The sequence below is a fragment of the Cyprinodon variegatus genome, unplaced genomic scaffold, assembly GCF_000732505.1.
Source record: "Cyprinodon variegatus isolate N-32 unplaced genomic scaffold, C_variegatus-1.0 Scaffold249, whole genome shotgun sequence".
Taxonomy (NCBI): domain Eukaryota; kingdom Metazoa; phylum Chordata; class Actinopteri; order Cyprinodontiformes; family Cyprinodontidae; genus Cyprinodon; species Cyprinodon variegatus.
The window spans coordinates 811,622-825,631 of record NW_015150702.1 but is presented as its reverse complement, the minus strand read 5'-3'; the positions used below and the strand labels follow the sequence as shown (position 1 = coordinate 825,631).

At 40.5% G+C, this 14,010-nt stretch overlaps 1 protein-coding gene across 2 annotated transcripts; it reads left to right on the top strand.

The window, feature by feature from the left end:
* Positions 1 to 1,354: 1,354 nt before the first annotated feature.
* Positions 1,355 to 6,366, top strand: LOC107089359 (DNA ligase 1-like). Of its 2 annotated transcripts, none has more exons than XM_015382103.1 (2): positions 1,355 to 1,587; positions 3,439 to 6,366. In XM_015382103.1, the coding sequence occupies exon 2, from the start codon at positions 3,468 to 3,470 to the stop codon at positions 5,430 to 5,432; it is 1,965 nt and encodes a 654-aa protein (XP_015237589.1). In that variant the 5' UTR covers positions 1,355 to 1,587; positions 3,439 to 3,467; the 3' UTR covers positions 5,433 to 6,366. The 2 variants fall into 2 exon arrangements, with proteins under 2 accessions (XP_015237589.1, XP_015237590.1); XM_015382104.1 differs by lacking the exon at positions 1,355 to 1,587 and adding an exon at positions 2,479 to 2,801.
* The last annotated feature ends 7,644 nt before the right edge of the window (positions 6,367 to 14,010 follow it).

The following is a 14,010-nucleotide window of genomic DNA, read 5'->3' as shown; positions in this document are numbered from 1 at the left end:
TATATATATATATATATATATACACACACACACACAAAAATATGGAAAAGCAGGACATGTCATTCCCCCCCTTAGACTGAGGTTCTATGCGGGATCCTACAAAAATTTTGTTTCAACTAAGGGAATCAGCCCAAAACTGCATGGAAGGAGCTGTTAAATGACCTGAAGAGAGCTGGCACCACCGTTTCCATGGTTACTGTGTGTAATGCACTAAGATGTTATGGTTTGCCCACGACCATTTGGCATTAATTCCACTTGCTGTGCTTGCCGGAACAAGAGTACCATCCCAAAAACACCACCCCAACTATGAGGCATGGGGTTGGAAGCAACATGCTTTGGGGGTGTTTTTCTGCACATGAGACAGTACAAATATATCTCTCACATTGAACATTCACCTAAAATGTACATGTCAGACTATTGCATAATTTGCAAGTGGGAGACTTGCAAAAATTGCAACTTGTACAAATACTGATTTTCCTCAATATATATATTTGGAAAGCAGACTACTCTTTGATCTTTGTATGCAGCTGATCACACAAATAGGTCTACATAATTTTTCTTTCACTTCACATCAAAAAAATAATCATAATCATAATGCTGGATGAATGAACAAAAATAAAAAAAAATTTAATCCCTCACTAAATCTAACAGGATAGATAAAAATGTGATTTTTTTTTTGTATGCACTTAAATTTAGATTTTGAAACCTCTCTGAAAATTATGAGAGCAGTCAAAACAAACACATGAGCAATAGCATATGGTACTACAGAACTGATGATTTTTTATTGTCTAAGTGAAGTGCTAATATAATTCTGAGTATTGCATAAAATTCATACATAAAGAGCTCCCACAGCCAGGCAGGGGGGGCATGACAACCAAAGAGAAATGGGCCACCACCGACAAAGAATAGAAGAGAAATGAGTCTGCACCACTCCTGTGTTTGAAGCTGACCGATGCAAGACTATCTCACGAAATGACCCTGAATTCTACTCTGTGAACCAAGTGAACCCCTCTGTGTTTTTATATTTCCCATCTCCTAGAACTTAATCAATCCACGCAAGATGCAACACGCTAATCTTCAAGCGTGCAAGAAAGAAAACCAGCCCTTCAGCAGCTCCATCACAACATTTTTTTCCTTTTTCATTCAGGAAAGTACTATTTCATTCATGCCATTTCCGTTCATTCATCAGCTCGGGCCAGCCTAGACTCACACTGCTATCTCCCCACCAACATTCTTATCAATGGGGGTGACGTCAGAAGCGCCTGCAGATGGGGGTGGGGGTTGCATGGGGGGTGTCACGTGGTCCAGCGAAGGGTTATATACGATAAAGTTGCGCTGACCGTGGTGCTGAAAACATTCACCCAAATGCACACCAGCACCAGTGCCGCTGCGGTATAAACAAACCTTCAAAACTAAACAAAGAATCCCTGATTAAGATTTGTTTTTTATTGATGTTTGTCGCAAGCTGAACAGAGAAGGAGGGGAAACTGAAGTTCTTTCAGGCGGTCCTCTATTCATGATAATAATCTTGGCTTGTTTTGGCTTTGCGAGTTTCACCGCTTCCCCAGCCCCCCTGTGGGACTCCAGGTAAGTGGAGCAAACTCTCATCTTTTTTCCAAAGCTAGGCATTCTGACCAAACAGAACAGGGCTGGGTTTTTTTTTTTTTTTTACCCTTTTTTTCCCCCGCAGAAACAATTTCAAGAATTTGAGAAAAATAAAATTAGGATTGAGGCTTTCCATTTGGTGCATGATTCATAACTTCATAGAAAATTGCAGTTTTACTGGTAAATATTTTTTTGAGACACGGGTAATGAACCTTGTTTAACTGGGAAGATAATAAAATCTTAAAATATTTAAAAACCTTTTGGTTCATAAATTTAAGCCGTTTAAAACGTGTATTTTTTCATGCTTGAAACGTAGTTCTAATTGTTAACAATACCACGTTTTGTAGGAAAAACGATGTTTTATGTCTTTCTTTATTTTGAGGTTTAAAAAGTACAAACTGAATACACAATAAAAAAATTAAAAAAGGAAACATTTTAGGAATGTTTTTTTGTTCCGAGAAGGCAGTGGAGCATTTAACCGCTTTGTGTCTGCAATTGTGTTCGGGAAATACATTTATACAGCAGATTTCTGTTGCTTTGAAATTTTGAAAATGTTTGACGCGACAAAAAAAAAAAAAAAAAAAGAACAAAACAAACAAAAATGCTTGCACTTTTATTATAAAACCATTTTTAAACAATTAAAAATAAATGGCTAATAATTTCTAAATTAAGTGATTTAAGCATTTATGTTGGACCATTTGATTAAGCCAACATAGATTGTTTCGTTTCTGTTCGTTTTACTAGATAAGAAGGGATGCAAATTTAGATTCGGGCACCCTCGCCCCGACATTTTTGCGCTCGTCTGCATTCCGCCGTCACGGCTGCCGCCTCTGGAGAGATGTATCATACAAAGGACAAAAGCCACTTATCTCTACTGGCCGATTCATTTTCTGTGAATAATGGAAAGAAAATCTTTTTATTTATTTATTTATTTTTTACAAATCCAGCTTTATTTGCACCGAACGTGAGGAGACCGGAGCGTTAAACGCCGCCCAACGTTTCCAAAAGGTTTTACGCGTGACTTGCCTGCGCTTGCCATCTTTAAACCCATAGTCGTGCCAAATCGCTTTGACGCACGGGGAAAAAAAGCCAAAATAACGAGGAAAAGAGTTTGTTTTCTCCGACTGTATTTTAAAGACAGAGTTTGTTAAAATGGGATGTACCTGCATCATGGTCGTGTTGACTTGGAAAAAAGGGTGAGAATTTTCTTTTTCCTTAAACACGAGTTGTTTATTGTCCTGTAAATGATTACTACTGGAGAGCTATGCTCCCTTAAATCTCGCCCGGCATTATACGAAGGAGAAAGATTCCTTTTAAATATCTTAATCAGCATCTGCTTAAGGTGACGATTAGGCAAGCGACGGAAAAAAAAGGCCAAACTACTCATGTGGATCACTTATTTCCTGTATAAAATACGCTCTAATTCAAATAAAAAAGTTCCAATCCTCTATATAAGGAATCATTTAGTTAAAGGGTTAAAAATTTAGCTGTTAAAAGCGTATTATTGAAACTAAAACATTTTTTTCTGTAAAATAAATTCTGCTTTCATAGATAATTTATGTTTATTCTAAAATGTATATAAAAATGTAAGACTAAGACTGATCGTTTTTTGTTATAGAACAAATGCACATTATAGGATTTAATATCCGTCTACAAATGAAAGAAATGCAAATTATTAGAGATTTCCATGCATTTAATTAAAAAAGAGAAGTGATCCTGTTATTTTGATGATCCCATATCCATTGAAATTCCTACATCAGTCTCCATGCGAAGAGGTTCTCATGTGTTTTTCTCTTCTTCTTCTTCTTCTGCTTCTTCTTCCCTTTCTTTCAGGTGCTTCACCTCCCTCCTGACTGTCCTGCATGGTCATGACCTGTCAAAATTCCCCTTTCACAGCTCGCCTTATCCTATTGGTCCTGCTCACTGTCACTCCACGCCTAGCCAGCTCTGCCCCAGTGTGGGACGAGAAAGGGGAGGGAGGGGTGCAGGGGCGCACACGGACAGACCACAAAGAGGACAGTTCGGGCCCCATCCTCTCAGCCCCCCAGCCCCAGATTTTGCCTGACCCATTTGAAGGATTGCAAGATCAAGGCCGTGGTCCTGGTCAAGATAAATATTTAGATAAAGCCAGTGACCCCGAGCAGGTGCTTGCTGTTCTTTTGGAGTCTCTGGACCACCCAGGGGATGGCAAAATCCTTACCAGCAGAAACAGAGACTGGAAGGAGGATAAGGGTCGGAAGCTGCCCTCTGCTGAATCTGTGCAGGGTGGTGAGATAAGAGAAACAGAGCAGACAGAAGGGGAGAGGGGGAAGGAAGACGACAATGATAAGGGGGAGGCTGATAAGGCAATTGAAAAGGTAATTTTAGGCCATTTGGCAGTTGTTCAGGCAGATGAGATGAAAGAAAAGGAGGAGGAGCAAAGTGCAACTAAGGAAGAACGAAAAAATGAAGAAGAGGAACAAGAAGAGGGAAATAATTTAGATGAACTCATAGACAAAGTCAAATCTGCATCCACCTCAGACGTGGATGATCCCTCATTGGAGCGCAAAATCCGAGGCTACTTCCAAAACATAGACTTGGGTCTGCAAGACAATGAGATCCTGCCTCCTTTGAAGGGCTACAAGGCATACAACACTCAGCTCGCTCGAGCTGGGAAGAAGCAGCACTGGCAGGACAACATGTCTAGCAATAGACCTGTAAAGGGGGGGAATTTCATGGACGACTTTGATGAGGGAGGCGAAGAAATAGAGGAGGAGGTAGAGGAGGAGGAGGAGAGCCTCTCCCACATGGAAGAAGAAGCGAGGGCGCGTGCAGAGAAGCAGGAGATTCTCCGGCAGCAGGAGGAGGCGGAGAAAGCTAGGGAGGAAGAGCAGAGGCTCGCTGACATCGCCTCCGACATGCTACTGCAGTACATGGGCAGGAAGCAGCAGTCCTTCATGAAGCCACGACAGAAGAGCAGCAACACCGCCGAGGACAAGAGGTCAGAAGAGGTCCTACCCGACGAAGACGACCTGGACCAGCAAATGATTGATAGGCTGATTGAAATCAGCAGCAAGCTCCACCTCCCTGCCGACGACGTGATTGAGATCATAAGCGATGTGGAGGAGAAAAAGAAGAAAAGGAAAGAGTTGCAGCAGCAGCCAATCAACAGTAATCCAGTCATTCCTCGCTTTAGGCCTCTGGTGCCGCCTCCTCTTGCCACCCCACCCATTTACCACTACACAGCTTCAAAAAATCCCAAGAAAGCTCCTTATAAGCACAATAAATCCAACAAGAAATGGCACAAAGACAAAATCAAGTCATACAAGCAGGACTATTGGTATAAGCCACAGAAGCAGCTTGACTACTGGTATAAACCTCAGAAACAGTTTTTAGCCTTCCCATCCTATCCCTACTACCAAAAGCCATATCGAGCCTACTACCCAGTTTACTTCCCATATCCTAAAGCACAGTACTATGGCAAGTCATCCCCTTCCCGAGACCAGTCTTTTGGCCCCCAAGAACTCGATCTCCAGCCCCCAAGGCGCAGGCACAGGGGTGGCGGTAAGAACTTGGCGGGACAGGGCTGGAGGCAGCAGCCACCACCACGCCTGCCTCTCACTCCTTATATCTCTAACTATATCCTTCCTCACCCACGGACCTACCAGCCTCTGCCTCCCCCCAAACCAGTGATTGCCCCCAGAAGGGGGAGGAGACCACCTTACTACTACCCACAGGTCACCCAAGTAGATGACTATGAGGAAGATGGGCTGGTGCCTCAGCTGGACAGTGAGGAGGAGCTGGAGAACTTTATCGAGAGGATCTACATGAAGCGCAGAATGTATTGAGAGACTCTTTTGGACACTGTCAGATCAGAGGGACTGAAGGAGGGCCAAGTTTGAAGAAAATTAGCAAAGTATAATACGAAGGACTGAGAGGAGTTACATTTGGAGCCTGTGGTCATTTTCAATGGTTGGAAAGTTAAAAAATTTGATTTCTGTTGTTCTTCACTTTAAGTTTATTCAGTTTTCAGTCGGGGAGAAGATAAAGAAATTCATCTCCCTGTGACCATTTCAGCCTCTTGATGGGTTTACATTTTAAAAAAAAAACAGAACATACTGCAGTGTATGTCTGCCTCCATTCAGGTCAATCTCTGATGTTTTCTTGTATATTTCAGAGAATTATAGAGCGCACATTCACAAAGATTAACACTCTGACAGACACACACACACATACAGAGGCATGCATACACATGCATCCATGACACATTTACATGCACACTTTAAAAAATATGTTTACAGCATCTCTTGGTATCTTCTTTTTGTATCTTTTTGTCACATTACAAAGGAAAAACAGATCAACAACTTAAACAAACATGAAAATGAAAGTATATTTTTGTTGTATTTGATGTGTTTAAATGCCTTTCTTATGCCAGATTGGATTAACTTTAATCAGCTATACATATTTAAGTTTGATTTCAAGATTGAGATTATTTGCCTTACCAATGCCATGGTTCTATAAGGGATATTTCACATTGCTTATGAAATAATTCACATATGATCCTGATGTAGAAACCCTGTGGACTCCAAAAGCACAAACTTAAAGAGTAAACACTTCCAACATGGTGGACCAGGGGTTTTTAACTGTTCTGGGATCTAGTTTTATTTTTTCAACACACATATGGTAGTTTTATGTATGCCTTAACTTATTGTTGTCATCAGAAGCCCTTTTACTTCTTGTGTAAATTTTTGTTTCTACAACATCCCTGGATTTCCTTTTCTTTAAAAAAAATACTTGAAATCACACTATGTGTTTTGCAGCCTTTAATTGCGGATGTTTCCACCAAGAGGCTACAAATATTTTGTTGATTTTTCAGGAGATATTCATCGAAAAGCTTCAGTCCAGGGAGTCAGGGATTGTGCGTAAGCCGTTAAATGCACGTCTTTCTACTTGCATCTTAAAAAATGAACAAAAAAAATGAACAAAAAAAGAGGAAAAAAAAAACAGTATGGAGAGTTCAAAATGGTTGTTTTCTCTAAATAAACTGTGAACCTAAAAAAAAAAAAGAAAAATCAAAGGAAAGAGGGCCACTGTGTGCACAGTGAAGCCATCTGTCTTGTAAAAGGAGAGTGTTGTTGTTGATGTCACCTTTAGCATTGTAAGATGTACAGTGTGAAATAAATTTGCCCGTGCAATGTGTAAATAACAGCATGATGATTACTAGTTTTGCTATATGATAAAAAAATAAAAGCAATTATTTTATTAAAGTTCAGTTTTTTAATGGCTTTTTGGAGAGTGCTGTATTGTCTGAATTCAGCAACAAGAAAAAAACACAAAAAAAAACAAGCTAAATAGGACAAAAAGAAGATCACAATCAGCTGAAGCTTAACAACAGCACGACTCATGTCAAAGCAGTGTCAGTATGGAGACAAAGCAAAATCTTTTAAAAAGAGTTTGTTATATTCACAAAAGAAAAAGAAATTCACATGAATGGAGATGAGAAAGGAAGAAAAAAGTATGGTAGAAATAAGGAGGGGAGGACGAAGGGGAAATGGTAACTGCAGTGATTGATGAGTCACATGATTGGTGGATGAGTCATCCATCTGTACAGTTTACTGCGCAGGACCACACACACCGCCGCCCCCAAACCGCACAATCACACCCACACACTCACACACATATTCTCTTTGAGATGTATAGTAATTCAGCTGCTGGCATTCCAGATAAAGATTGAGTCATGTTCGCTTCAGCTTAAAGCCTGCAAGTCGGCCAGTAGAAAAAGGTGTTTGGCAGATGGGTTTTGCCATATCTTGTTTTCACACCTCCCCCTCGCTCACATCAAACACACAATGTGCCCTTCTGCTACACTTCCTCGAGATGCCTACCGGTTTGCTGCTTGTTTGGCATCAAAACAAACTTTATGGATGCTGTCAACAGAACAAACACTAACCATGATTAGCAGGCTTTCAATATGGTGAACATCAGATGTTAATCCTCCAGCTTGCTCACATTTGGTTTGAAATTGCCTTCTATCTTTCTTTGGTCCTGTTATTCCAAAAATGCAATACAAACCCTCAGTTAAAATCAAGAACATGTAATAGACAAAATACGTACATTGATTTGGGACCGTTTTTCAGGACCACTGATAAAAGCCAGAAAGATTTGTTGGAATCTGGGAGAGAGCACCAAGTTTATTTGGCTCAGCTTCAAAACAATTAAAGGTACTGGTTATTGTTCCCTAATGTGTATTTATAAACAAACCAAGCTTAAACACAAAGAAAATATTTCTCTTGTGGCATCAAACTGTAACTCTTTGTTATTAATAATGTAAGCTCACCAGTTCCTTTGTTTTATATATATATAAATCTTGAATATTAAAAACAATTTCAGTTTATTTATTCCATTAATGTTGAGTAATAATTTTAGATCTATGATCTGGGTTCATACAGTTCAATTGTGACTTGGGGCAGCTCTGTATTACATGTGTAATACATTTAACAGTGCTTCATTTAGGGTCGGCCCTACTGTCAGTACTTTTGTTTAGCCTCATTTTGCACAGCAGTTGCTCTTCTCCTTCAACATTTCCCCCAAAAAAAGGAATTCTTGACCAACACTTTCTAAATTATCTGTCTTAATCTTCCAAGTTCCCCAATTTTTTTCTGAGGCTGTCTATGGTGGCCAACAGGTGCAAACATGCAGCAAACGGCAAAACGATCTGCAGACACATGTATGATGCATGCACATTCAACACTAAAAACACTAAACAACAAAGCAAAATCTATATGTGCATCATCGTGGTAGATTATCATTGTTTGCTGCGAGTTTGCACCTGTCGCCACCATATCTTCCACTGTCAGAATAAGTGTTTTACTCGAACTGAGCAAAGTTCTGACCACAACTTAGAAGGAGCAATGAGTGGAAGAATATTAGTAATATAAAACAAAAAACACTATGGTAATGCACAAGAAGACAACTGTTCATTCATGAAGGGAGATAAAGTAAATAACCTACATTATATATAGCGCAAGGGACAACAACAACAGATATACTCGAGGATAAGTGGAGAAGAGCATGGAATGCAGGTCAGTAAACCATTGAATAATGTGAAGTAGCTAAAGTACATGTAGTGCAGAGAGACTGAAATGTACTCCTAATTAGATATTACTGGTACACTAAATAACATAAAAAATAAGATACACAGAAGCTATTTAACCACACTGCAAAACATATCAGATATCTAAGAAAACAAAAATATCATGCCAGGAAAAGACAGACCCTAAGCATAAACTAAGAAACAAAACACTGAATTAAGAGCTAATATCAAAAGCTCTTAGATAAACTGAACACATAAATGGCTTAAGCAAGCAATACCTTTTCTAACACACTTAATAAAATGTTGTAAACAAAAAAGAAAGCCAAAATAAAAACATGGAAAACTTAACAATTATGTTATTCAGGATTCTGAATCCAACCTGCTTGGAGTCTTATTTCTTATGGTGTAGCTGATAGGAAATCTAAACAGATGATTTTGTAATTTATAGTGTTGACTAACTGCACTGCTGGAATACTTTACATTTGAACAGTTTTCTTTTAAGCTATATATTTTCTCCATGAGGCTGCCAGTCACAAATCTTTAGTTAGCTAAAGGTTAGCACATACAGAGTCAGTCACAACAGAATGACAAATGGAGCCAAAATCTCTGTGGTTATTCCTGTACCAGTTGTGGGTAATTCAGTAATAATTGTAATAATTAAAGTTCTCTTAATTAACCTCATTTCCCCCATCCGACAGACACAAAAAACACAGAGGGAGAAATGGAGGGAGGAATGAGGAGCAGGGTGGGGTGGGGGTGTCATAGGTAAAACTATTCACAGAACTACACTTTGACTAAATCCCTCTCTCAGTGCAACAGTCAAGAGGCAGATATTCCTAATATGTTTTTCAGCTAATTTGGTGCTACACCAGCTTTGATTCGTTCAGCAGCCGTGAACAAATGATTTGACAGTGTATTCTTTCATTGTTTAGTTGATCATATTTAGTTTTTCTCTCAATGAAACAATTTATATATATTTTTTACTTATTCCTACAAGCTGGAGAAACACAATGCATAGATGTCTAGCCAGTCCAAGGCAAAATTACACTAAGCAGCTGCCTGGGTCTACCACACCAGCAGGTGGCCTAAGTACAGGCCTTGAAAGAATTACTAAGAAAAAAGAAAAGGTTTCTGGTTATTTTGCCATTTTGCACTCTTGATTCTTTTGTGCTTAACTTCTTTGTGTACCAAATTGAGTCTTCCATAGGTTGTTTTGTGGACCAACCAGGTGACAAACCAGGTTTGTCAACCAACAACATCATGTTTTGTTTGATCCATTCATTGTTCTCTATAAAAAAGGTGGTTCTATAACCCAAATTAGATGATGCACTATGACTTAGACTTAGAGGGATTTTATTTTGTCATTTTGTACACACAAGTGTAAACAAAAAGACATTTGGTTCTGTAGAGCTCCCTAGCCTATTTCATGTTTGCAGTGCAGATAAGAAAGCAGTGATAAAAACATTGAGATGAAAAAAATGATGTAAACATATGACTGTATAGTTACAGTTCCAACATTTCAGTTTTTCTTTTGTTTTTTTTTTTGTTTTTTTGTTTTTAACCCATTTTACATAACATTTAGCAGTCCAATGGCAGTGGGGAAGAAACTGTTACGGAATCTGCTGGACCTGCATCGGATGCTTTGAAGTCTCTTTCCAGAGGCCAGCAGGGAGAACAGTCCATGTTGGGGTGTGAGGGGTCATTTATGATGTTACGGACTCAGGACACGCAGCGCTTGGATTAAATGTCTTTAATGGAGGGAAGAGGAGCCCTGATGATCCTCTTGGCTGTTCTTCCCACTCTTCTCACCTTTTTCCAGTCTGAGACGCAACAGCATCCACACCACACAGTGAGACGGATGGTCAGAACACTCTCTATACTGCTTCTGTAGAAGGTGGTGAGGATGGGTGGGGGCCCACCACAGTAGTGTCATCTGCAAACTTCACAATGTGATTGTAGTTGAACCTGGGGACACAGTCATGTGTCATCAGGGTGAACAGCAGGGGGCTCAGGACGCAGCCCTGAGGGGAGCCTGTGCTTAGGATGATGACATCAGAGGTTTCTGTCCGACCCGGACTGACTGAGGTCAGTTAGTGAGGAACTCTAGCAGCCAATTGCAGAGGGGTGTATTGAAGCTCAGCTATTCCAGTTTGTGCTGTGGATGATGGCGTTGAAAGCTGAACTGAAGTCCAGGATGAAACCTGTAAGAAATCAGAAATACTTTATTAACTATCCAATTGATTGAAATCAGACATTTCATAATTTCTATAGGAATAAAATCCAACAAGGAACTCTCACTAAAAACATTTAAAACTTTGATGCAATGTGGTTTACTTGAATTCTAGAGGAGTTACGTTGCATGGTCTTTGGGTCCAACACTTTTAAAGGTTGTGTATAAAGAGAGACTACCCTTTCATTGCTCACTGGTTAGGCTGGGCCCAAACAGTGATACAGTATAGGTAATTGGATAAAATGATAGCATAAAAGTATAGTTATGTTCTCCTCGCTGCAATGTACCAATTGCAACTATACAACTAGCTAAACTCCTCCTTATAAATGAGGACATGAGTCATAGTACGCTCCAGTTGCTCTTTACTGTGGCTCTCTTCTTCTAATTACAAAGTCAGAGTGCTTGAATGGGAGAGGAGACCTCTTCTGTAGACCTCTTTGTCCATTAGTTTCAAAAAGATATCATCTTTGATAGAAGGTGCTAGTTTGTTCTTGTGTTCAGTGTGGCTGAAAACCTTCTGGCCCAATATTTCTTCCTCAAACTTTCTTTTCTCTGAAGTCCTCTCTCTGACCTTTTTCTTGGTGAGCCTTTTCTTTGATTTGCAAGAAGTTTGTACAGGGCTCGAGTAGGGAGGGCCGGCCGCTGTCAAGCACAGTTGTCCTAAAGGCAAGCAGACTTCTACAACCAGCACCCATCCTATGCCTAGGTATTTGGCAAAGGGGACATTGTGGGGACCATTGACTTTTTCATTAAATTAAGGGAATCTAATTATGTCCCTGCCAAGTAAAAGGAGGATTTTGGCTTTTGGTTCAACCTCTGGGTTATGCTCTGCTACCTTGACGAGGTTTTGATGATGGCAAGCTGCATTAGGGGTTGGGATTTAAGAACAGTTGTCAGGTATGTCATTGCACTCAATGAGGGGTGGGAGGGGAATTGTGGCTTTTCCGTCAAGTGACTTGATTACCACACTTTTGGCCCTACGTCTACATGTTTTGACTACACCAGAGCATGTCTTCAAATATAAAGAGTACAGTTTGCACGCAATGTTAAACAGCTCGAAAAGCTGAGTGTGAATTCAAGACGTGTTCTATCTGCCTCTGCTTTATCCGTATTAATGAACTAGTTGATGTAGATGAACATGAACTTCTGTTATTGGCCACAGAAATTGTGTTGCTTTGTTCAGCTTCCATCTTGCCACGATGTACAATGGCAGCTTTTTCAACATCTTTTCACTATGTGTCCTCGCTGCAATGTACCATTTGCAGCTATACGACTAGCTAATCTCCTCCTTATAAATGAAGAGTTGAGTCACAGAGAGCTCCAGTTGCTCTTTATTGTGGTTCTTCGTATTACAAAGTCAGAGTGAAAACTGTAACAGAAAAATACAAAAAAGACCATTTGACTCTGAACGCTGCTTTTCCCTCATGTAAATAAACATAACGTAACAGGAAAGCAGAAGAAAAGCGAACTCAGCTCCCTCCTTGAACTTCCGTCCTGACAGAAAAAGAAAAAAACCTGAAACTCGGCATGCTAGTGTAAAAACTGCCTCTTTTAAGTCCACTAAGATTAATGCCTAAAAGGCAACACAATAATTTAGCAACATTTATTTGGAGACAGGATCTTATTAGGTGAAAACAATTGAAATTTGTCCTGATAGTTTTTGTGATTTCCTTCATATGCGTCATGAAGGACACAGTATACAGTCTAGAAAGACAGCAGGAAGTTTCACAACGTTAATTAACATAAACACTGACAGACAGGAATGCAGAGCTGTGGATCTGTTGATATGCAGCGACAGCGGGGGGAGGCAGGGCAACACCCATCACTGGCACTCTGGTTTGGGGTAAGTGGCCACAGGTAAGTGACCACAAGAATCTGATAGAGGATAACTATCCATGTGAGTCACCTAACTGGTTTAACATTTCAGTCCGTCCTCTCGGGTGAGGCAAGATCCAGTCGATGCACTGCCAACGAGAGGTGGTGCGGAGCTGCCCAGAGTGTCCCCAATGCAGCAGCCTCCGTGAAACAGGCAGAAGTCCGAGCCAGGTCAGGGAAACAGTCCAGAACAGGGACAGTTCTGAGATCCAGGAGCCCAAAACCCAGTCAGAGGTTCCGATAAGATCAGCAACAAACAGATCCAGGGTTCCAGGAATCTACAGATCATTAATGCAGAATCAGAGTTCCTTGAGTCCGGCAGCAAGCTCAGACAGACACACTCAGATGGAGACAGGGTGACTTAGTTGTGGAGAGGCAGAGACATGCCATGGTACCAGGAGAACTGTGGAACTTTTGAACTAGCTCCCTCTTCTACAGCCAAAAAAGGAACAGGGCTCCCTCATAGGATAAGAGCCAGGACTACGGGACTTTAAACTAGCTCCTTCCTGCTGAGCCAAAACTGGAACAGGGCATGCTCAGCTGAGGACACAATCAGAAAGCAACAAAAACCCGCTCTAAACTCTGAAAATCAGCCATGATCTCCTGAAACTGAAATCACAATGTTTCATTATTTTAATGGCCAAGCATTAAGTACCAAGTATCAGGTTTTACACTCATTTGGACTACTGAAATGCAGTTTATGGAGGCAATAGCCAACAAACTCTCTCCTGTCTGCAATTAGTCCAAAATGCAGCGGCTCATCTTTTAACCAGAGAACATCAACACATTACATAAATTCTTGCATCTCTGCACTGGCTCCCTCTTGATTTTATAATTTATTTTAAGATTGTAATGTTTGTGTTTAGAGCTTTGAATGGGATGGCTCCTCAAAATATTACCGATCTCCTCCGGACTTACTCTGTGCCACTTACTTTTAGGTCTGAGGGCCATCTTTAGCAAAAGCCAGGCATATGCAATATTTTCAATCATTGCACACAGCTACAGCTCAAACCGTACGATGCAAACAGAGTTTAACAGTTCCCAGCTCATGATGTATGTTCTCACAATGTGCGGCCCAACGCTCTGATGTGATCTACCTGCTCTCACTGCACGTCTAAAAAAGCACCCGTCAGACTCATTGCAAAGAGATTGCATTGACTTATGAATCTGGAAGAAGATCTGCCTTGCTTGCACATGTGCCGGGCTCGAGGCTCTGGTGAATCGGCTC

Coding starts and splice junctions, on each gene's coding strand:
- LOC107089359 (XM_015382103.1), top strand. CDS start 3,468: ATGGTCATGACCTGTCAAAATTCCCCTTTCACAGCTCGCCTTATCCTA.